Source organism: Phallusia mammillata, chromosome 1 (genome assembly GCF_965637545.1).
Source record: "Phallusia mammillata chromosome 1, kaPhaMamm4.hap1.1, whole genome shotgun sequence".
NCBI lineage: Eukaryota > Metazoa > Chordata > Ascidiacea > Phlebobranchia > Ascidiidae > Phallusia > Phallusia mammillata.
In genome coordinates, this window is record NC_137252.1 from 11,484,965 (window position 1) to 11,507,163 (window position 22,199).

Sequence of the window (22,199 nt, forward strand, 5' to 3'; positions counted from 1 at the left end):
CCGAAACATCGAAAAACAGCGTATTCGGCCGAAATGTTTCGGCCAACCGAAACTTCGGTGCACCACTAGTCAGCACCATGTAGCCTACACTTCCTTTTTTACCGGTGAATAAAAGTTTCAGGGAAAGCTTTTGCGTGAAGTGGCAAGTGTGACGTTACAAACTATGACGTTACATACGCAACAGAATTTGAAAAAACAGCCGCGGGCCACGTGAAATGCCGCCGGGGGCCGCATTTGGCCAGCGGGCCGCACTTTGGACACCCCTGATAGAGTTCAATATAGTTAACAACTCAACATGGTAAAATCAAAGAATCGTTTAATGGTTCCGGTGAACCAAAAACTATATTTTTGAATAAGCATTAAACTTTCTAAGCAAACCGTTAAATCTATTCCGTTAAACGAATCTTGCAAACTACCATTCATAACCGGAAGAACGACCCAAATAACAAAAAACCTTTAGAAATTATACGTCAAAATCGAGTCTTCCATTCAGTATATTTATTTTACAGACCAAACCAGGCTTTTTACACACCACTTTACCCAAATGTAATTTAGCCTTTTATGCGTAAGGCTAAATCCACACAGGATTTCTCTCTGGCTCAGCGTACGCCCACGAGGTGCCCCGCTCGTATCAAACTCGAGCTCGCGAGCCGGCGTTATCGCCTACACATCCGCACTCTCACGGGGATCTTCCTTATGTGTTTTTACTGCTGTTGCACTGATCATGTCTGTGCTTCAGGAGAAAAGGCAAACTGTTGCTTGGTGTTTGCTTACTTTTTTGTTTGAAAAAAGAACAAATCCTAGAAAAGGACGGTATTGTGTTTATCCCAGAGTTGTAAGTCGCGCCGAGCTTTTCGGATAGGGTTCGAGCTTTGGTTTCTTAACAAAAACGGGCTTGATTCGGGCCTGATTTTACACTCTGTGTTAGTTCTTTTGAATAAATGTAACTAGCTAAGTGGCCAGTTGGACCTGATCTAATGCCAATTAGCCCTAAACGCCAAGTTGCGCTGACGTGCAAGCGTGTGTGTGGATCTAGCCTAAGAGTAAACTGAAAGCAGATTTAATACGACTGCATTGTGTGGATACAAAACAACTTCTAATCACCCACATACTGCAGAAGCATCATCAACACAAACACAGCATGCAGCAGATTGTTTTCACTATCAACTTCTCTGACCACAACAGTTTGAATTGTACTCATTTAAATGTAAGAAGTTTAAGCCCAGTGTTAGTCTTTTTACGAAAAAACAGAAATGCAATTTACTTTTAAAGAAGACCTGAAGATATGCTACCATCTGTCATGTGTTGCAAACATTTCCTAGAAAAGCCTATAGGTTTCAACATCAGTGCTAACTGACACTTCACGATTTTATGTAGGCCTATGCGTCGTAAAGCTGCACCAGTTCCGACAAAATATCCGGTCCGAACCGGTTTAAATTTTATCTTGTTTAATTTTAATTCTACTTATTATTTACACGTACGGTCATATCAAACTTCTGACTGTGCACTAAGCGAGTAAAAGCGACACTGTTACGTCATGCATTCTACAGTACATTGTTTAAAACAGGGGTCTCCAACACGCGGCCCGCGGGCCACATGTGGCCCGCGGGGCAATTTTTAGTGGCCCGCGAGGTTATTTCAACTTTGCAGTTTCAAACACATATATTAATATCTTGTAAAATATAAACTCTTTTTGTGTGTTTTACTCGCCTAAAATTCATGAAACAATAAACCACGCTGTAAATTCATAATAAAAATTGCCGGTTCATTGATTCGCATTAATAATGCGAATTGTGTCTAATAATCAAAGCAAAACTCTTAGAAACTGTTCAGTTGTATAGCAGCTCACGTGTTCTAGCTTTGCTGCAATTATTTAGTGTCTTATATGTTGTGCGGTTATTGCTGTTCGAAAAGAATACAACATCCGACGACATTACGAATCATTACACAGAGAAAAATACCATGCATACACCGGAAAAATGCGAGAAGAAAAGTTGTCGCAACTAAAAGGTTTATTGAATAGGCAGAGAATTTTCCCCCCGGATATTACCAAAGCCAGTGAAGCCTCTGTAAAAGCAAGTTTCGCTATAAGTGAAATGATTGCACAATCTTCACGTCCTTATGTAGAAGGAGAATTTATCAAACAGTGTATGTTAAAAGCCTGTGAAATATTATGCCCGGAAAAGTCTAAGCGTTTTGAAGATGTCAGTCTTTCAGCTAACACCGTTGCCCGGCGCGTAACAGAATTGGCAGATGATTCGTACCAACAACTCATTTCAATCGGAAAAAACTTTGAAGGTTTTTCGCTGGCACTGGACGAGAGTACAGACATAACAAATAATGCTATGTGTGCTGTGTTTGTTCGCGGAGTTGACAGGAATTCAAATATTACGGAAGAATTGTTAGATTTAATTGCGATAAAAGACACAACCACTGGCCGGGATTTATTTCGTGAATTGGAAAGGTGTGTTGAACGCGCCAGTTTGGATTGGCAAAAGCTCGTATCAGTTGTCACAGATGGAGCGCCTGCCATGCGATCTGAAAGAATAGGTTTGGTTGGGCTTCTCCGAAACAAGATGCTAGAATTGGGTGTGTCGATTCACGCCGTGCACTGTATCATACATCAAGAGGCCCTGTGTGGTAAAGCGTTAGAAATGCACGATGTTATGGGGGTAGTTGTAAAAACTGTAAATTTTATCCGATCACGGGGTCTTAATCATAGGCAGTTCAAATCATTCCTTAAAGCCATGGAAAGTGAGTATGGTGAGATACTTTACCATACAGATGTACGCTGGCTCAGTCGCGGAAATGTGCTAAAACGTTTTTTCGCCTTGAGGGATGAGATTGGTCTGTTCATGGCTTTGAAAGAAGCCGACATACCGGAGCTTGCTGAACCAAAATTTATTTCAGACCTAGCATTTCTATGTGATCTAACATCACATTTGAACAACTTGAATACATTTTTACAAGGTCGCTCAAAGGTGGTCACAATCATGTTTGATGCCATAAAATCGTTTAAGTCCAAATTGTTGTTGTGGGCATCCCAGTTGAAAGGTCGGGAACTTCGCTCACTTTCCAACTCTGCTATCTCTAAACGTTGAGAATAGCGCCATGAAGCAATATGCAGATAAAACCATGACGCTGCATGGGGAATTTGACCGCCGATTTCAAGACTTTTTCGCATTGGAAAAAGAATTCACGCTCTTTTCTACTCCAATGTCTGTGAATGTTCATTCGGTTTCAGAGGAGTTTCAGATGGAGTTGGTAGATCTTCAGTGCGACACCGTGTTAAAATAAAAGTATTCTGAAGTGAATGTTCCCGAGTTTTACAAGTACGTGCCTGAAGAAAGATTCCCGAAGTTACTCTCGCACTCACGCCGTATTCTTGCAATGTTTGGCAGCACGTATGTTTGCGAGCAGTTTTTTTCCACAATGATAATAAATAAATATGCCCTCCGCACACGATTGACAGATGAACATTTGCATGCCGTTTTAAGAATAGCGAATCAACGAAAAATAAGGCCCAACATTGACTCTCTCGTCGCTGCAAAACGTTGTCAAACATCCAGCGCAACCAAATAATTATGCTTTCCTTTTTCTGTATTGTTCCAGTTTATATTTCATTGAATACACCGAAGTTACGTTGTTATTTTGGGTGCTATTTTACATAGGTAATAAGTATGTTGACGCTGTGGCCCGCGGCTCCTTGCTTATTTGAAAAGTGGCCCTGGACAGGTTTTGAGTTGGAGACCCCTGGTTTAAAACAATAAATTTTGTGATGGAGATTAGAAAAAGTATTGCCGGTAGGCCTACTGGCTAAATTTTACTCGGTTCGGGTTTTAAGAAAATCGTAATTTGGGGCTCCGGTGAAATGAATTAAACCGCGTAAACCGATTAGTGGGTTCGGGTTCAGTTCCGGTTCGATACCCTGATTTTAAGATGTACCGTAGACATAAGCAGCACATTGCAAAATGATCCGAAATCAAAAATTGGTGATGAGCGCTATCTAACGGATCTGGCGAACGTTCGTGGTGTTTACGTTTAAGGTTTAAGGACTTTAAGCCGTACGAAATAGAAGTAACGACATGGGAAAGGCAAAACGGAAACAATTGAAAGAAAATGCCTCTCGGAAGCTTATTACAAAAGCTGCTTTTTCTCGACATATTTCTTCGTTGTCTGTGCACAGTGACGAGGAAATATGGGAATGCTGCTCAACAGTGTTTCCTTCAATGAAAGACATACACAAGCATGTTGCTTTAAATCACATAGATAAAGTGCAACAAAAGGCAAAGTTATTGCAATTTTCTGAGCCTTGCAAGAAAATTAGAGCTCCCAATGCCGATTTGTGCCTATCAAATACCAATGTTACTGATTTTAAATGTTCTTGTGTCAACAAGGGATTTCAAGTTTTGCTATTTTACCATTATGTTTCAATTACTTGTTGTCAAGAGGTGTGTACCTGGCAGGTAAGTTCCCAGTATATGTTTTATTGCTGCCCAAACTACATAAATGTTAATTTTTATGTTGGTATTTATAAATGGCAGAAATCCTTATGACATATCATGTGTGAATTATCCCGAAAACTTTTTGTTCTCTTAATCCATTTGTTGATAGATGAATTAGTCACTATTTACCCAGTATAAGTGTTTTTGCTGCCCAAACTACTAAAATGTTCAATTTTATGTTGGTATTTTTAATGACAGAAATCCTAATGGCATATCATGTGTGAATTATCCGAAAACTTTTTGTTCTGTTAATTCATTTGTTGATAAAATAAATTAGCTACTATTTACATAACCTTAAAATGAAAATTACTGATTATTTTCAGAAAGATCTTGGGTCAACCTTGAAACTTACTGGAAAAATAAGGATCGCTTCAGAAGGAATAAATGGAACAGTTGAGGGCTGCCAATGTGCCACAAACATTTATAAAAACAACATTTTAGGACATCCCCTATTTATTGCCATGACCACAAAAGACTTCAAATCCAGTAAAGGAAATGGTCAGAGTTTTGACAATCTGAGTGTGTCAGTTTGCCCTGAATTATGCACTATTGGTATTCCATGTGATTCACTGAAGGCATCTAACGGTGGAAAATATCTCAGCCCTGAAGAACTTCACCAAACTATGGAAAACTTGCAGAAAGTCTCATCTGACAAGGTTGGAATTTTAGTTAAAGTCAGGTTATATTGATTTTGCCAAAATATTATGATATTAAACAGTTACCAAATATTTGCTGCCTAACGCTTTAGGGCTATGATCACTTAATGTGTAACTAACCTACACAGTACACACATTGTTATTGTTTTGTTTAAAAAACCGCATGCTCTTAGGCCCCTAAGACTTAGGGGTACAGAAAAAGTGCAGAAAACGTGGATTTTTTTGACAAGGTCTCATTGTTTTGGGGGCTACAAACTTATTGAAAGATACTGTCAATTTGTTTTGATTTTAACTTAATGTGTAGATGTTAATTTTGTTTTTAGAAGGACCCTTTACTTCTAGACTGCAGAAATTTCTATGAAAGCAAGATTGGATATTTTGAAGGTGCTCTCAAACCCGATTTGCGCAAGTTCAGTTATTTTCCAGAATATGTGGATAGCAATAAAAATGTATTTAATGGTCGCAAAGTCATTATGTATTGTACTGGTGGAATTCGATGTGAAAGAGCATCTGCTTATTTGAAACAAGCAACCAATTGTGAGGAAGTTTATCAGCTGAAAGGTGGAATTCACAGGTATGTACGTTTGTTGTTTGTTAAATCAAAATAAAACATATTGAAAGGGTCAAAATAAAACCTATTTAAAAGGGATTATTTTTCCAAAGTGTTCTTGAAGATTGCAGTAGTTATGGAATACCTTTCAAAGAGTTTTACCTAATGAATGAAGCTGTATGTAAATGTTTGTGTTTTAATAGGCTATTCCTTAGGATTAGAAGCTGATTGTCCTTGTAGGCTTGCTTTGAAATTTTGTCTTTTTATGGTACTTTATGTATTCTGCAGATACATGGAAAAATATCCAACAGGATATTTTAAAGGTAAACTCTTTGTTTTTGACAACCGCTACAGCATTGGGGGCCAGGATTCTTCTGTGGTTTCAAACTGCCAGTACTGCAATAAACCCCATGACAGCTACCAGCTTTGCTCTACCCAGCACTGTCGCCAACTTGTACTTATCTGTGAAAAGTGTCGGAACTCAGGACACACCACATGTTGCTTATTGTGTAAAAAGGATGCTGCTAAGGTGTCTGAAACTAAGCAATGTACATGTACAAGAAATCGTCTTCGCATTCCGGTTGAACATGATTCCTAGCATTTTTATTATCGCTTACACCAGTTGGTGTTTTTTAGGCACAACCGTTTGTGGTTATTAATGGTTATTGGTTGCCAAACCCAGAATTTTAAACGCTGCAAATTTTACGACAAAAAAGAGTGGTGGTATTGCGCGTTTGAAAGGCCAGACTTGCGTTCTTTTTTGCAAACCCCAAGAAAAACATAAAACGTTGTGCAGTATTCAGCAAAACGGACATCGCGGCACACCGTGCTGGCTTGAAAGCATAAAATTAAAAAAATGCAAAATTCAACCTATATTTTTTAAACGGTTTGCCACTCTTCAAACACCTATTACCCAACAAGAATAAGTAAAGTTGTTAGATACCAAGACCTTTTAAAACCAGTCAAAAAACGGTCGCTGAAGTACATATTAGGGATGAGCCGAGCCCGAGTGATCGGTACCGAGCATCGTGTTTTGGATGCTTGGTGCTAGGCCGAGAAGTTGCACAAACTCACATAAGAAACTTCGGAAAGCTACAAACTAGCGTGGAACAGGGAATCTTTGTGACGTCACAATGTACCGAATGCGCGCGGCTACCAAAATATCTTCATCGTGCACTTATTATCAAAGATCATTGTAACAGTTCGGCTTTTTGCTGTACAGAAAACCGTCAAAATTGTTCTTGTGGCTCATGGCGCCATAAACATTTTAATCATTTCATGCTTCAAAAAAACCAAAACCATAATCTTGGAGTATTTAATTGCTTATTTATATTTAATTAATTATTAAAATGTAAGTATTTACTCAGTAGTTGTTATGTTGTGTGAGATCCTGTGCAAACATCATTGAATAGGATATGCAAAAAAGCATTGCGCAGCTACAAATGATGGATCACATTTCCTGTAATGACAAGACTGCCAATACAACCATACAACTGTTTCAGATTTTCTTAAGCCATGTTCTGCGTAAGAGTTAGGAAATAACGAGGCTAAAAACAATTTATTGAATCAGAAATTTTAAAACTACTAATAGGCTGCTAAGATATATAATTCGAGCCTGGGTAACCAAACAGCTAAACTGAATGTACAATTTAATATTAACTAGCATAAATTTTGAAACATGATCTTTCAGAAACTTTAAGGTTTTTCACAAGCAAAAAATTTTACCAACACTGGAATATCAAAACCAACATGGCGGAGAAGGACAGCTTGGATCTTAAAAACGGAGAAGAAAATATGTCTATGACCAGTTTAAGCGATGTTTTGAAGGATAGCAAAACCTCAATTCAATCTTACAAAATTCGATGGCTCGTACTTGCCAATTTTGCCGTGATGGCATTCAGTGTCTGCGTTAATTCGACCAGTCATGGGCCAATTAATGACGTGCTAGTTCATTACTTCAGAGTTGAAGCTTGGAAGATTGACCTCTTAACCACTATGAGGTCCTTGTTGGTAGCTTTTTCTACTCTACCGTTTGCAATTATATCATCGCGACTGGGTTACAAAAAGACGTTTATATTCCAATACACACTCCTAACTGTCGGGTGTTTTCTTACAGCTATTGCAGCGCTATACAGACAGGGTTATGCGCTTACCTTATGCGGGCAACTAATCGCTGGACTTACTTCAGCTCTTTTGTCGGCCCATGCTCTAGAAACAGCGGCAGTATGGTTTCCAGCCAATGAGGTGGCGATAGCTGTTGCCATAGCTACCATGATGAGGGCTTTGGGACGTGCTGTTGGATCAATATCACCAACTGTCCTTGTTAATGCTGATATGCCGAACGAGGATATTAAACTACGCCTTGCGTCCTTTTATGGTGGCATATCAGCTGTGATGGTATTAATGTTATTCAGTGTAATTGTATTTGTGGACGACGCCCCAACACTCCCACCAAGCTATGCACAAGCTGCCGTAATAAGTTCAAATGCAAAAACAGAAAAACCATTGGAAACACTTAAACTGTCGCTTCTTCTTTTTAGAGATCTAATGACAAATCTGCAGTTCTTAACAACGGCCCTTGGCATCGGTACAGTGCTGGCCGTGATTAGATTTTACATTACGCTTTTGTCTTCAATCCTTCATGCAACGTTTGATAAAGATGTAAGCCTTAATGTTCAAGCAGGCTTGGCTTTGATGGGAATGAGCTTTGCAACCACACTCGGCAGTTTTATCGTGGGACCGATCATCAGAAAGCACAAAAACTATAAAGCAATGGGTTTGTTAGGACTTTGGGGTGGTTGTCTTTCATGTCTACCAACGATCTTGGGTAGTTTTTACAAGTCATTAATAGCTGTGGAAGTAGGAGTTGTCTTACAAGGGATGTTCTGCGGTTTTGCAACTCCAGCTTTGTACGAACTTTTGCGTGAAGTCACTTATCCAAAATCGGCTATGCAAGTAACTGCATTTGCGGTGAGCGGATCAGCCCTAAGTATATTTTTATGGAGTAGTTTGGGACGCATATTGTTATCGAATACAAATGCAGTTTATGCAGCGACAGTTCCAGCTTTTGTTCTGTTTTTGTCTGGGTTGTTTCTGGCTTGCAAAAAGATGACCCTTCATAGACAAGCAGCAGAAGAAAACGGCGAACGTCAGGAACTTTTGGGGTCTGACACGAAGGAGTAAGGAACTCTTGGGCAAAGTGGATTCGACATACGTAACATGTATACTTAAAATATACGGCAAACAGTACAACTTTAATGCACAATAAAAAAAATGCAGCTTACCTTGTAAAACCAACAATCGCACATTTGTTTTACATCAGGGCTTTCATACAATTAGTCTTATCATCTAATGACAAACAGTATAAAGCCAGTTACCTCGGAATGCTCTTGAAGTTGACAAGTACAACAGCAATTTAACTAAATACATGTGGTCCCTACAAAACTCAACACTAATTTGCAATTTCACGAGAGAGAAAAACATTCAATAGTATTCTTACGTCATAGGAAAGGTTGGCATTGTGGTGTAATTACAGAACAAGTGATCGCAATACACTTTTGAAGACGCAACCCAACTCGAAATGATTATATATCTGTTTCATCAAAACTTTTCCTGTGACTCCTGTTTAGCATAGTACCTGACATGGCAGTTTGATTTAGAATTATCACAATAGCATTTGCGATTATATACTTCTGCATGATTGTGGCCGTTGGCTTTTTTGACATAAAACAGATGGTGACATGAGCTATGTAACCACAATTTTAAGGGATTTTCTTTACGATGTATGAACACATTCTGGTGGGGATGATAGAAAACCTCTAAAGAGGGTCGCACCGTCGTAGAGTAAAAAAGTTGAGAAACACTCCACTAGGGCCTAGATATTACTCAGGTAGCCAGGGAGCAACGTTTCTTGAGAAACTATAGGCGAGTTTGCATCTGATCTGGTCAGTTTCAGACAGTGGCGGCTCGTGCCTAAAATTTGTGGGGGTGCTGCCCCCCCTCTACTGAATATATATAAGTTGGCAATATATTGAAAAGCTACATTTCTAGTTTTCTAGCCATTTGTTTTGTGCAGAAAAACAAGTAATACAAATCTTAATTAGCAACTCCATTGTGACGTAATTTTTGTTACGCAATAATGTACACGAGTGTAAACAGCAGACGGCATCATTTGTGTATTTTGTTTACTTGCACAGCGACGGGCCAAACACAATAACGTTCAGTAATAATGTGAAAAAAAAAGCACACGTGGCACAGCTTCGAAACGAAGCGGTTGTAAATACGGTAAAACACAACAGGAATATAGAAAAAAAAGTAATAGAAAAAATAGATATAAATGAGTCGAAAAAGGTCGAAGTATTTCAGTTCGACAACAAAAATTGTCATGTTTCATTTAAGTAAATTTAGTCACAGTCAGCGTTTTCAACATATTCTATGACACTTATTACAGATTATTGTGACAAAAAAAACTAGCCATACAGCTTTTTATTGGTATCATAACTAACAAATTTAACAACCACATTACATTGGTTTCAGAACTTGTTCATTTAAACATCTTTCTTGAATTTTTGTGTACAGACTATTAATTGTATTTTAGTTTCTTAACTGCTATAATTGCTGCTTGCTGGCAAATAGCTTATAATTTCTTTTTTAAGTGCAAAACGCCTTCAAGCTTTAAAATTTACAACACTCTCACTTAAATTTAAACCATATTATTAAATCTTGTTCTTCCTTTTTCCAACCAAAATGAATCATGAAGTTATAGTTTGGGCATGATAATTGATAGCTTCTTCCTTAATCCCAAATGATAACTAAGAAACTGTTTTTCTATTTAGTACTAGCACTGCAAGTGCAAGTCTTTTGGAAATATTGGTGTTCCCCAGAAAAATTGGCATCTTTTTCAGTGTTAAAAAGAACTGTTTTGCCTTAGAAGGAATTATGGAAACAGCAAAAAGGATTTTTCATCCTAGTAATTTAACTTGTCAAAACATCATCTCTAGATTAATTATTTTCAAAGTAATCATGAACATCAGATCTACAGAAACATTTTCATTTGAGTAACTAGCTTTTCTTTGTCAACAATAGGATGTGCTTGGTGTCACTACTATCTTGTCTGTAGAATGTTCATTCTTAAGAAACACTTCCTGTGAAGCAATTTAGCAGCTACTGTTTAGATAAACAGTACATGTCCATTATATCAATACACATGATTGCACTTGGTTGCAAATACTGTCCACATGGTGTGTTAAGAAATCCACACTTTAAATTGTCTTCACTCTTTTTTTGTCTTCATTTCAAAATTCCTGTTACTTGCAGTTGTTTGTTCTGCATTTGATATTGCCTGAATTTCAGTGAGGCATTTAACTTCACAGTCACAAATTTAATTTTTCTTTGGTAGCATTAGGAACTAAAACTGAGTATTTCTTGTTGTTGCTTATTCCTGCATGACATTTGAGAAGCAGATTTTTTGTCCCATACTTTCATAAATCTTTTTAATTCCGTTATTTATTATAAAGGTTAATTGTGACTTTAAAAGGTGTTAGGTGATCTTTTTTCTTTTTCAAGGTGTTAGATACACTTATTCAATTCAATGATAACTGTAAAAACTGAAACCCACTTACAGCCATCTTAAAAAGTCACGACTAACAGTCAAACAATAAATTTAATGATAGCAAAATAATTATTTAACTGCACTCACTGTCGAACTTAAAAACACAGTACACGGGTTTGGCTTTGGAGCTCACTGACGCGAAGCAGACAACACAACTAGCGCTACGTCACGGGAGGGGCTGCGCGAGCCACAGCCCCCTCTCGCCTATTTCGCCCGGCATGTAGCTTTTCCAAGTGCGCATGCGCACAACTGAAAACGTCATGAAACGTCACGAAACTGGAGCTGCAGCTCCGCCATAGATAACTTATTATTATTATTATGGTAAGCACTTTTTTCCAAGGAATGCAGCCTGACTACGGTAACTATAGCCAGGTGATTGTTTCCGTCATGGTAGTTGGTTTCAATTTGGCGCGTGGTGATACCGGTTTTGTTGCTTCTTGTTATAATGTGACATGTAGTCTGCAGTCTGCACCAACTATTTTTGTTAAAAAAACTTTACGGATAACATTTTGAATTGTAATTTATTTTGCGCAAAGTCGCGAACATCGTCTGCAACCTGTTTAATATCACACAATGTATTTTTGTTTGTTTTTTTAGAAAGACTGTAGCCTATAAAGAACAGCTACACTGTACTATAGTTTACAAAAATTTTAAAATATTTTATAGTATACTAAAATAGTATAATACAGGTCATGTGCCCTTCAAGTCTACAGCATCAAGTCAGCCACTGGTGAAAGCATTTGGTTCTGATGGGCGAAACCTTTTTTCCTGACTGACATGCCATGACCATCACCATTGGGAACATATTGCTCAACTTTAACAATTTTGCCTGCCAATTACAAAAGCAACAAAATGGTGTTGAAATCAGGGACAAGAAATCAACCAATAAGTGTGAGGTAGGTATCAGATGGCAGAACACAAACATATTTTTGTGTCAGATTAAGAACAGACATAAATAACAGAAACTTCACAAGTTAACAGAAAAAAACCCTAATTTTTGAAAGGATTTTGCTTCATTAAAAATGTCCAGTTAACCAAAGACCCCTGCCTTAAAAAATGAATACTCACTCAAAATAGTACATACTGTGTTCCTCATAAAAACTTAACTTTTAGTTACTAATTTTACTAATTTAGAAAGTTCAGGTTTTTACATCAATATTGATTCTGAATTTATAAACAGATCTCATAAACAAGTAAAAGATGCTTCTTGCAATGAGGTGATGTTTACACAAGATGATAGCATCAACAAGAAATTTGGTCAGTTACTATTGTCATCCAGTGAGTGCATGGTGTTTATGACTGAAAAAAGTGCAACTTCTAGAAATACTTAAAAACATTTTTTTTCTATTTTCTAATACAGATTTTGTTGGTTGCAGACTTGCAGTACACTTTCTTTCTGTGCAACCCACTCTCACATAAAATCTCCAGCATGCACGCCTGTGTTATCGGGCTGATAATTGTGCGCAGGTATTTTTGCAGTGTATATGGCTATACTAAATTTTCTTCCAATGTACAAAATTTATTGCTCATACAATATGTAAATCTGTTGCCATGGTAGTTTTATTTTTGTTGAAAAGGTTTAGTATTTCTTTAGCAATGTCTACATCAGGGGTTCTTAACCAAGGGTTCTCGTACCCCCAAGGGGTGTGAGAACTGTTCCTAGGGGGTGCGGGGATGCTGAATCATTAAGGTTGGTTAGATCTATTCTATATATTATAATTAAGAAACCCAGGGGGGTGCAAAAAAAAGAAAAAAAGGTTAAGAACCACTGGTCTACATTCTACAGGCAGTCAGAATAAAGATTGCATATTGTCTGGGTGTTGGTTATTACCCATTGATAAATTAATCATTTCTCCAACCAATTAGAGCTTGGTTGTCGAATACAGTAGTACAAACATTTTTTTTTTCTTGTATGATATTTACCACAAATGACATTTGAAGATAGTTTATATAATGGAAGCTGTTTTTATGCATGCTGAGTGCAGATTTTTTTCTTGGTACTATTGGGTTATTTTTACATTTTGTGAGGAAGACTCAGTTAAGGTTTAATTAACATCAGGAGCTAAATATACCAATAACTTGAGGTTTTTGTTCTAATTGACAAACCTGTCACATCTTTCAGCAAATGTGTTTTTGGTATTTTTGTTGGTAAAAACCTTCTCACTACGGTCAAATTTTACTGTAACTATTTCAATCAAATTGTATACTTTCAGTTTAATATTATAATAAAAATGAATATTCCTTATTTTCTTTCTGAAGTTTTTGAAAAACTGATGTTTGTTTATTGATTCATTTACAATACAATTTCAAAATCAATATGATTACCTAATTTGCCTTTTTAATGATAGTCACAGGCTTGTACTTCATATAACTAAAGGACTCATATTTTATGTGTGTTTAATTTATGAATAAAACAGCCTTTTGCAATGCACTGGCACAAACAGTAAAATGTTACAAAACAGAAATGTGAAAGAGAATGTGAAACATGGATTTTTTTGTTTAAAACAAAAATATGGCTTCTGTAATTACAATTGTATGATTAAATGCTTTTTTAAGAAAATCGCAAACATGTTTGCTTCAAACTAGCCAGTAAACTGTGTTTTATGTTAGGATATTAATGCATGATCAAAACATTGTGTATGGTGTAGTAGGTTCTGGGTGGAGTTTATACCAAAAATAAAAAGGCATTTGCACAGCTTTGTGGTCTTCATTTCTCAGAAAAAGTTTCCATTTAAAAAGGGAGAACAGTTCCGTTTTGTTAGTCATTTAAGTCGCAATATGGCTGGGTCTCCCAACTGTGTTAAAAATTCGATGTTGAATAAAATAGTTCGAGTATATATATTAAAAAAACAGGACAGTGAAGTTCACGAGTAGGAGCAAAACTTCATCAGAATCAACCCTAACATTGAATCTTTTATATGGGAGTGTTTATACGCATTTAATGTTTAATAAGTACCTCAAACTCCTTTTGAGAGCGTACACAATATAACTTACCTACCTAAAACCAAGAACACAAACTGGCGCCAGTTTGTTTACAACGGTATGTGACGTCATAATGCGTACATTTTTATTCATGGTAGTCAGGCTGCATTCCTTGGAAAAAAGTGCTTACCTATTATTATTATTATTTTTTTAATTTTTAAATAATACAAAATTTTTATTAATTTTATTTTAATAAAATGCCGATTAATGCCATAAAAGTTATTCTTAGCATATTTTAATAAAATGCCGATTAATGCCATAAAAGTTATTCTTAGCATACACTGATCAAACATAAAAACTATATGTAAAGATTGTTTTGTATAACAACTTGGAATAGGAATGTCAAGTAAAAATACTGGGGGTGCTGCAGCTCCGCAGCCCCCTCGCACGAGCCGCCCCTGGTTTCAGACACAATTGACCTGAAAAGAATTGCCTAGAGGTGATATTAAAAAGTATTGTTGTATATCATTGATTTAACATCTACGACTGGTTAAACCAGTGGTTTTCAACCGTAAACTGGTCGCGTACCACCCGACGACGTTTTCCTATCCCTGTGTAGCACCTAACCTTAACCCTATTGCAGTGCTCTTCAACCTTTTTAATAGCACGGAACCCTTAAGGTATTTTGTCAAACTTTGCAGAACCCCCCATGAAATAATTGTAATGAATGTAAAACAAGCAGGCTACATCAAAGAAAAAAAGATGCATTTTTGCTTAACACATCCCAAGTACATCATAAAGGTTGACTTCAATTAAACGATTCACTGAAACGCATTGCTATGTTATTTGGATCGGTCGTTTCTACATTTATCTAGCAATTTAGCTAAGTGTATCAAGGTTGATTTTATTACGTCACAATTGATCAATGCTAGATAAATGCTAAAAGACAACTTCAGTTGAATACCGATTTGTCACGTGTGTAAATTTAAATCAAATTTGACCAAACTATAGCTTCATCCCACACTAGACAACTACTACAAAAAACGTTTTTTTTTTAAATAAATACGTTAAAAGTTCATTACAAAATGAGTGTATTTTGAACGCCTTTAAACTATAAGGGCGTAGACAAAAAGCAAAGCAATAAATAGACAAATTTGCACTTGAAGGAACATACGGTACAAAGTTACTCGTAACTTATTACTGCACCAATGTTTGAAAAGTTTTAAAAGCTGTAGACTGCATAATGTTATTGTAAAGCAGTGGTTCTCAACTGGTGGTCCATGATGACTTTTTGGGTGGTCCACACTCCACAGAACGTCCACTAATTTTTTTGATAAACTAGAGATGACTGCATATCACATGTTAAAAGAGTATCAAAATGTTAGCTGTTAATGATTGACTTCTTGAAAATTGGTTTTAAACAATTATGTTTCAAGCCCAAGTAGCAGTTTTGTATGCGTACTTCGATCTTGCTCAAAAAGAAAATGGTCCATGACATTTTTTTACTGGAGCGGTGGTCCATGGCCTGAAACGAGTTGAGAACCACTGTTGTAGAGCATGACTTTGTGGCGATCTACAACTGGCGTTTACGTCTCAGTGTTGCGCTCCTCTTTATGAATCTGCACTGCCACAGCACTTCGGAGGTTCGTCAGGGCCTCGTCGAGGTCACGCGACAAAGCCCTGATGTCACCGTTTGGTGGCGCTCTCTGGTAGATGATTTTCAGGTTGTGTTGGACGGGTCGGATGTCGCCGAAAAACTCTTTGAGAGCTCTGCCTAGATCGGCTTGTACGCGAGTGCCACTGGTTACTGCGCGCTGACGGTTCACGGAATCGGAAGTTTCTCGCATGTCGGATAGCTTAACGGTCGTGGAAGTAGATATCAAGCACTGTTGCTGCTTGAGGGATTGTCTGTATCTGGATTTTCAACCTCACCGTAAGATTAACGTTTTTACAACGCAAAAAAACAAGAGACCAAGCTCGCGTTCAACTTGAAAGTTTAGCATTCAGAAGAAAAACAAATAATTTTTAAAGAAATAAAAAGATTTAACGCACTCTTGTAGGATGACCTGACCTGCAGCAACTTATAATTGTTTGTCCTAACATGATTTTCTCGCAGCGATTAATTACCTTAAATTAAGAAAGTTTAATTCGTGGTTATAGTAGACTCGAGAAGGTGGCGGCATCGTTCGAACATCAAATAGTTGCCCCGCTTGCGCGTGTTCGTTGATGTTTCTTTTTATCCTTTCCTTACATTTAGTCTTATGTGTTAATGACAAACAGTTTTAAATCAGTTACCTTCAAATGCTAGTGGAGCCACTAACACCATACCTCTCGCGACATCCAAAAGTGCCTAATTTTCGACAGGTGGCGCAAAGAGCACTTTTTTCACATTTAAAACATTGTGTCTCCAAAAATACTCACAGTCAGGCCTATTAGGGTCGGGGTAAGGTATTAGCATTTAAAATTAAATAAAACTATAACCCAAAAATTAGTTACTAACGCACTACACGTAGCTCCAACAAAACCTAACTTACAATAAGTTTTCAAACGCTCAGCAATGAGAAAGTAAGTTCGTGGGTATTCGTATGTCATAGGGATTTCTGCCATTGTGGTGCAATCACACAACATATGATGTGACGTAGTAAACGATTTTACAGCGCAGCACTAGTAGTCCTAGGTATAAGTATCAAGTTGCAAAAGTAAAACCAGTTAATCCGTAAGTTATATCGAAACGCTGTCCACAAAAAAAACATAGCAGATCAGACCTTGTCGAGTTATGTTAAAAGGTCATGGACCGGCATTAGGCATTTGTCTGAAGTTTCCCGCTCACAGCTTACGGAAGGCTTCGAAATGGAAAAAAAAAACAATTGTAAATTAAAATGCGGTCTTTGCGCGCAATAAAGTGTTAATTTATGCCGAGTGTAAGAGAAATAAAAAAATAACTCATGGAATCGGCTTGAATGTTTTTGCGTAACCGTGCTGTTTCATCCGACAGAAATACATTCACTTTAACATGTTATCGGACGTTGTTTGATAACGACAAATATTTTCGAGACCATGACAAAGATCATGCAAATAAGCGACACAAGCCCGGCAAAGTATTTACTCAGTAGTTGTTATGTTGTATGAGATCTTGTCCAAACATCGTTGAACAGGATTTGCAGGAAAAGCATTGCACAGCTACAAATGATGGATTTCATTTCCTGCCAGCTGACAAAACACCCACATTACGCAAAAACTGTGTCAGATTTTCTTAGCCTTGTTCTGCGTAGGAGTTGGGAAATGACAAGGCTAAACAGGATTTATTAAATCACAAAATTGTAAAACTAATAGGCTACAAGATATGTTGTTCGAACACGGATAACCAAACAGCTAAACTGAATATACAACTTTTTATAAACTAACATAAATTTTGAAACATGATCTTTCAGAAACGTTGAGCTTTTTCACAAGTAAAAAAACTGTACCGAGACTGGAACATCAAAACCAATATGGCGGAGAAGAACAACTTGGATCTTAAAAACGGAGAAGAAAATATGTCTATGACCAGTTTAAGCGATGTTTTGAAGGATAGCAAAACCTCAATTCAATCATACAAAATTCGATGGTTCGTACTTGCCAATTTTGCTGTGTTGGCATTCAGTGTCTGCGGTAATTCGACCAGTCATGGACCAATTAATGACGTACTAGTTCATTACTTCAGAGTTGGAGCTTGGAAGATTGACCTCTTAACCACTATGAGATCCGTGTTGGTAGCTTTTTCTACTCTACCTCTCGCAATTATATCATCGCGACTGGGTTACAAAAAGACGTTTATATTCCAATACTCACTCTTAATTGTCGGGGGTTTTCTTACTGCTATTGCAGCGCTATATAGACAGGGTTATGCGCTTACCCTATGTGGGCAACTAATCGCTGGACTTACTTCAGCTCTTTTGTCGGCCCAAACTCTAGAAACAGCGGCAGTATGGTTTCCAGCCAATGAGGTGGCGATAGCTGTAGCCATAGCTACCATGATGAGGGCTTTGGGACGTGCTGTCGGATCAATATCACCAACTGTCCTTGTTAATGCTGATATGCCGAACGAGGATATTAAACTACGCCTTGCGTCCTTTTATGGTGGCATATCGGCTGTGATGGTATTAATGTTATTCAGTGTAATTGTATTTGTGGACGACGCCCCACCACTCCCACCAAGCTATGCACAAGCTGATGTGATAAGTTCAAATGCAAAAACAGAAAAACCATTGGAAACACTTAAACTGTCGCTTCTTCTTTTTAGAGACCTAATGACAAATCTGCAGTTCTTAACAACGGCCCTTGGCATCGGTACAGTGCTGGCCGTGATTAGATTTTACATTACGCTTTTGTCTTCAATCCTTCATGCAACGTTTGATAAAGATGTAAGCCTTAATGTTCAAGCAGGCTTAGCTTTGATGGGAATGAGCTTTGCAGCCACACTCGGCAGTTTCATCGTGGGACTGATCATCAGAAGGCACAAAAACTATAAAGCAATGGGTTTGTTAGGACTTGGGGGTGGTTGCCTTTCATCTCTACCAACGATCTTGGGTAGTTTTTACAAGTCATTAATAGCTGTGGAAGTAGGAGTTGTCTTACAAGGGATGTTCTGCGGTTTTGCAACTCCAGCTTTGTACGAACTCTTGCGCGAAGTCACCTATCCAAAATCAGCTATGCAAGTAACTGCATTTGCAGGGGTCGGATCAGCCCTAAGTATATTTTTATGGAGTAGTTTGGGACGTATTTTGTTAACAAATACAAATGCAGTTTTCGCAGCGACAGTTCCAGCTGTTGTTCTGTTTTTGTCTGGGATGTTTATGGCTTGCAAAAAGATGATCCTTCATAGACAAGCAGCAGAAGAAAACGGCGAACGTCAGGAACTTTTGGGGTCTGACACGAAAGAGTAAGGAACTCTTGAGCAAACTGGATTCGACATACGTAATATGTATACTTTAAATATACAGAAACGGTACAACTTCAATGCACATTAAAAAAAATGCAGCTTACCTTGTAAAACCAACAATATCGCACATTTGTTTTACATCAGGGCTTTCATACATTTAGTCTTACCATCTAATGACAAACAGTTTAAAGCCAGTTACCTTCAAATGTTCTTAAAGTTAACAAGCCAAACAGCAATTTAATCAAATACATGTGGTCCCAGCAAAACTCAACACTAATTTTTGAATACACTATACAGAGACAATACTCGTAATTGAAACTTAAAGCTCGAATCACCCAGTCCGTTGCTTGGTGGGTGAAGACTAAAAATCCTTATAGCAATAGATGTAAGTTCAGAAAAACCACTTAGTCGTTCACCCTTTGGTTTTAAAGATATATATATATTTCGCTATTACAGCATCGTCAGTATCTACGAACAAGCAGAAAGATTCATAAAAAATTAATGAAAACAGTATGCATAAAAGACCTACTAATAAAAGTGTAAAATGGAATGTTAAAAAACGTTAAAAAACGTTACTCAAGCTGCAGCGGCAACCAACGCACCGAGTGAACCACTACCGCATCAAACAAGCGAACAGACAAGAAAAAGAAAAAATATATTACAGGTGCGCGGCCGGAGGGAGGAAACAAGGCAACTTGTATATTATCGTCCGATAAAAATCCACAGGCAGAGAAAACACGCTGGTTGACGAGATAAGGCGATATAAACACAAACAAACTGGAGGGGAAGGCGAAGGACGTTATTTCACTCTAGGAAGAACCATTTTTTGGATGTTTATGCTTGCACCACTTTTGTTTAGCCATTTGTCCTCGTAAATGTCCAATAAATGAACCGGTGGTTTTTGTACGAACTGCACAAAAAAACATAGAGCGATGTCTAAATGTTCTTCAAATATATCGCTGTGTGCAATAGCGTAGTGGTGCGCCAAAGCCGTTTTGTCGTCGTTTGCGTTGTGTTGATGAGTCTTCCATACCGACCTGTGGCTGTTCCAACGGATGGAAAATCGGTTTTTCGTCTGGCCGACATACTGCGCATTGCAAATTCGGCATGTTGCCACATAAATGCCGAAATCCCTACATGTTAGATGGGACGCTAATGTGAACACCCCGTTTGGTGTAGTGAGGCTGTCGGATGCGTCCACCATAGACATGTGGTTACCGAAGTGGCCACACAATGCACAATGGCCGCATGGAAAAGAACCCGGCAGTAATGCAATGTTGGTCAAAAAACTGCTTTGCGCGATAGTTCTGTATCTTGTGAGGATCCTAGCCAGAGTCGGTGGCTTTCTGTAGGAAACCATCACATTCGGTTGCAGCAATCGTTCTTTTTCACTAGCCTTCAGTAGATGAGGAAAACTAGTCGCCCAAACGTCCCTTTGAGCCCCAAACATTGTGGACGGGTTTGTCGGAAATCTTTCTGTCCATTTTCCTGCTTTACCAATGATGTCGTGGACCATGTTTTTTGGGAAATTTGACAATATGGCCTTTTGCTAAAGGTGTCGCAGACTCTTTGAGTAATCTTCGTCTCTTTCATTGAGCCGACGCATCCTTTTCGCCTCACCATGCAGAATCGACTTAAAAACTGATATTGGATGGTGAGACCTTCCGTCCAGAAAACGGCGGTTGACAGCAGTTTCCTTTACGTGATTTTTTGTTACAAACTGGAACACGTCATAATTGCAGATGACGTGTTCCACATCTAGAAAAGAAATGTGCCCCTTCTTCTGATCGGCAGCAATTAGCTAAAATGTCAATGCAAGACCAGATTCAGCAAATGATTTTCTTAAGCCGTCATTTATCTGTTCAGCTTTCTTTTTACCCAGACATATGTACGCCATGTCATCAATAAAACGAGCAAAAATCTCCGTCTTTTCGACGAACCGCTTCGCCTGGACTATAATAAAGTGAACCGCCATATTTGCCAGAGATACACTGTGGTTATCACCCGTGGCAATCCCAGACCGCTGGGCATAAAACCGATCTTCGTGACACACAATCACATTTTCCACAGTTAAAACCGTGAGGTCAACCAAGTTCTTGATTGCAGTGGATGAAAACGTCGAGTGGCTTTGTAAGGCGTCCGTCAAGGCAGTGTATATCAGTGAGCGGCGTAAATTTGTGTACAGTGATGTCACGTCGGCCGTAATGGTGCATAGCTCCGTTTCTCTCATTTTCTCTGCAATAAATTCTTTGTGGGCTTGTTTCCAACAATCTAACATCTGCAAGTAATGAGTACTATCCCGGCAGTATTCAGGGACAATACTTTGGCAGTAGGCAACGCTTATCGGCTGAAACAGATATTCCAAGAACGAAGTTACTCGGGAAGTAAAGGTGTGGGACAAAGCTTGCAGCAGTCGGACTGGAATGTCATGAACCCGGATAGTTTCAATGTCTTCCTCAGAAAGTTTATGGGTTTTAAATAAGGGATATGCATAAGCGGGGACGTTGTTAGAAAAATGTTTAGCCGTTGGTCCCGTAACGTGATGATACAGGTTTCCCTTACATTTCAATCCAACAACGTGTAGCAAAAGCTGATCGGAAATTTCATTCTTCTGGTGCAAAGAAATTATCTTTTCCTCGCAAATCTTACGTATTTGCGTTACATGTTTATCAAATGCATCTCGGGTAAGGGGAAGCAGATCAAAACCAGTCATCTCTCGTTGCATTACTTTTCGATAGTCATCAAAGTCCAATATCAACATCTTTCCATCTTTGTCCGAGCGGCAAATCACAATTTGATTGTCTTTTGTCAATTTTATAAGTTTATGTAAACTTTGTTTATGGTCTTTATTCATGTTGTTCTTGTGGCAGAAGTTGTATTTTACTTTTTCTCCCAAATTTCTCAATTTAGAAAAAACCAAGTCACCATATGCTTTGGTAGCTTCATCAAGCAGGTCTTTGTTTGGCCTGGAGTATTTCGGGATTTTTAACCTTTCAGGCAAAAAAGGTTCGTCGGTGTTGTCGTCTTTTCGGAA

General features: G+C 38.1%; 4 protein-coding genes, 1 long non-coding RNA gene and 1 pseudogene across 9 annotated transcripts; 5 read left to right on the forward strand and 1 right to left on the reverse strand.

The window, feature by feature from the left end:
* Positions 1-1,979: 1,979 nt before the first annotated feature.
* LOC145230546 (general transcription factor II-I repeat domain-containing protein 2 pseudogene) lies at positions 1,980-3,101 on the forward strand (annotated as a pseudogene).
* Positions 3,102-3,896: 795 nt separating this feature from the next.
* On the forward strand, positions 3,897-6,327 carry LOC145205576 (thiosulfate sulfurtransferase/rhodanese-like domain-containing protein 2). Its single transcript, XM_080078311.1, has 4 exons — positions 3,897-4,466; positions 4,829-5,161; positions 5,485-5,735; positions 6,000-6,327. Exons 1-4 carry the CDS (start codon positions 4,086-4,088, stop codon positions 6,307-6,309), a joined length of 1,275 nt encoding a protein of 424 aa, XP_079934437.1. The 5' UTR covers positions 3,897-4,085; the 3' UTR covers positions 6,310-6,327.
* Positions 6,328-7,096: 769 nt separating this feature from the next.
* LOC145205565 (choline/ethanolamine transporter FLVCR2-like) lies at positions 7,097-9,243 on the forward strand. Its single transcript, XM_080078301.1, has one exon. The coding sequence runs from the start codon at positions 7,461-7,463 to the stop codon at positions 8,892-8,894; it is 1,434 nt and encodes a 477-aa protein (XP_079934427.1). The 5' UTR covers positions 7,097-7,460; the 3' UTR covers positions 8,895-9,243.
* A 2,398-nt stretch (positions 9,244-11,641) lies between these two features.
* LOC145205586 (uncharacterized) lies at positions 11,642-14,018 on the forward strand. 5 transcript variants are annotated; one of them, XM_080078321.1, is made up of 4 exons: positions 11,660-11,694; positions 12,029-12,218; positions 12,503-12,600; positions 12,699-14,018. In XM_080078321.1, the coding sequence occupies exons 2-4, from the start codon at positions 12,175-12,177 to the stop codon at positions 12,878-12,880; spliced, it is 324 nt and encodes a 107-aa protein (XP_079934447.1). In that variant the 5' UTR covers positions 11,660-11,694; positions 12,029-12,174; the 3' UTR covers positions 12,881-14,018. The 5 variants fall into 5 exon arrangements, with proteins under 5 accessions (XP_079934476.1, XP_079934468.1, XP_079934462.1 ...); XM_080078329.1 differs by having other exon boundaries at positions 11,663-11,680; XM_080078350.1 differs by having other exon boundaries at positions 11,642-12,218; positions 12,503-12,579; positions 12,683-14,018.
* On the reverse strand, positions 13,736-14,429 carry LOC145205626 (uncharacterized). Its single transcript, XR_013853688.1, has 2 exons — positions 14,321-14,429; positions 13,736-14,117 (listed from the first exon to the last, which is right to left on the reverse strand). It is a non-coding gene; the product is annotated as an uncharacterized LOC145205626 (long non-coding RNA).
* A 3,255-nt stretch (positions 14,430-17,684) lies between these two features.
* LOC145208988 (choline/ethanolamine transporter FLVCR2-like) lies at positions 17,685-19,277 on the forward strand. The gene has a single exon (XM_080079241.1). It carries the CDS (start codon positions 17,736-17,738, stop codon positions 19,167-19,169), a length of 1,434 nt encoding a protein of 477 aa, XP_079935367.1. The 5' UTR covers positions 17,685-17,735; the 3' UTR covers positions 19,170-19,277.
* Positions 19,278-22,199: the final 2,922 nt, after the last annotated feature.

Coding starts and splice junctions, on each gene's coding strand:
- LOC145205576 (XM_080078311.1), top strand. CDS start 4,086: ATGGGAAAGGCAAAACGGAAACAATTGAAAGAAAATGCCTCTCGGAAG. Junction 4,467..4,828: donor AAGAGGTGTGTACCTGGCAG/GTAAGTTCCCAG, acceptor GATTATTTTCAG/AAAGATCTTGGGTCAACCTT. Junction 5,162..5,484: donor AGAAAGTCTCATCTGACAAG/GTTGGAATTTTA, acceptor TTTTGTTTTTAG/AAGGACCCTTTACTTCTAGA.
- LOC145205586 (XM_080078321.1), top strand. CDS start 12,175: ATGGTGTTGAAATCAGGGACAAGAAATCAACCAATAAGTGTGAG. Junction 12,219..12,502: donor AATCAACCAATAAGTGTGAG/GTAGGTATCAGA, acceptor ATTTATAAACAG/ATCTCATAAACAAGTAAAAG. Junction 12,601..12,698: donor TCAGTTACTATTGTCATCCA/GTGAGTGCATGG, acceptor TGTTGGTTGCAG/ACTTGCAGTACACTTTCTTT.
- LOC145208988 (XM_080079241.1), top strand. CDS start 17,736: ATGGCGGAGAAGAACAACTTGGATCTTAAAAACGGAGAAGAAAATATG.
- LOC145205565 (XM_080078301.1), top strand. CDS start 7,461: ATGGCGGAGAAGGACAGCTTGGATCTTAAAAACGGAGAAGAAAATATG.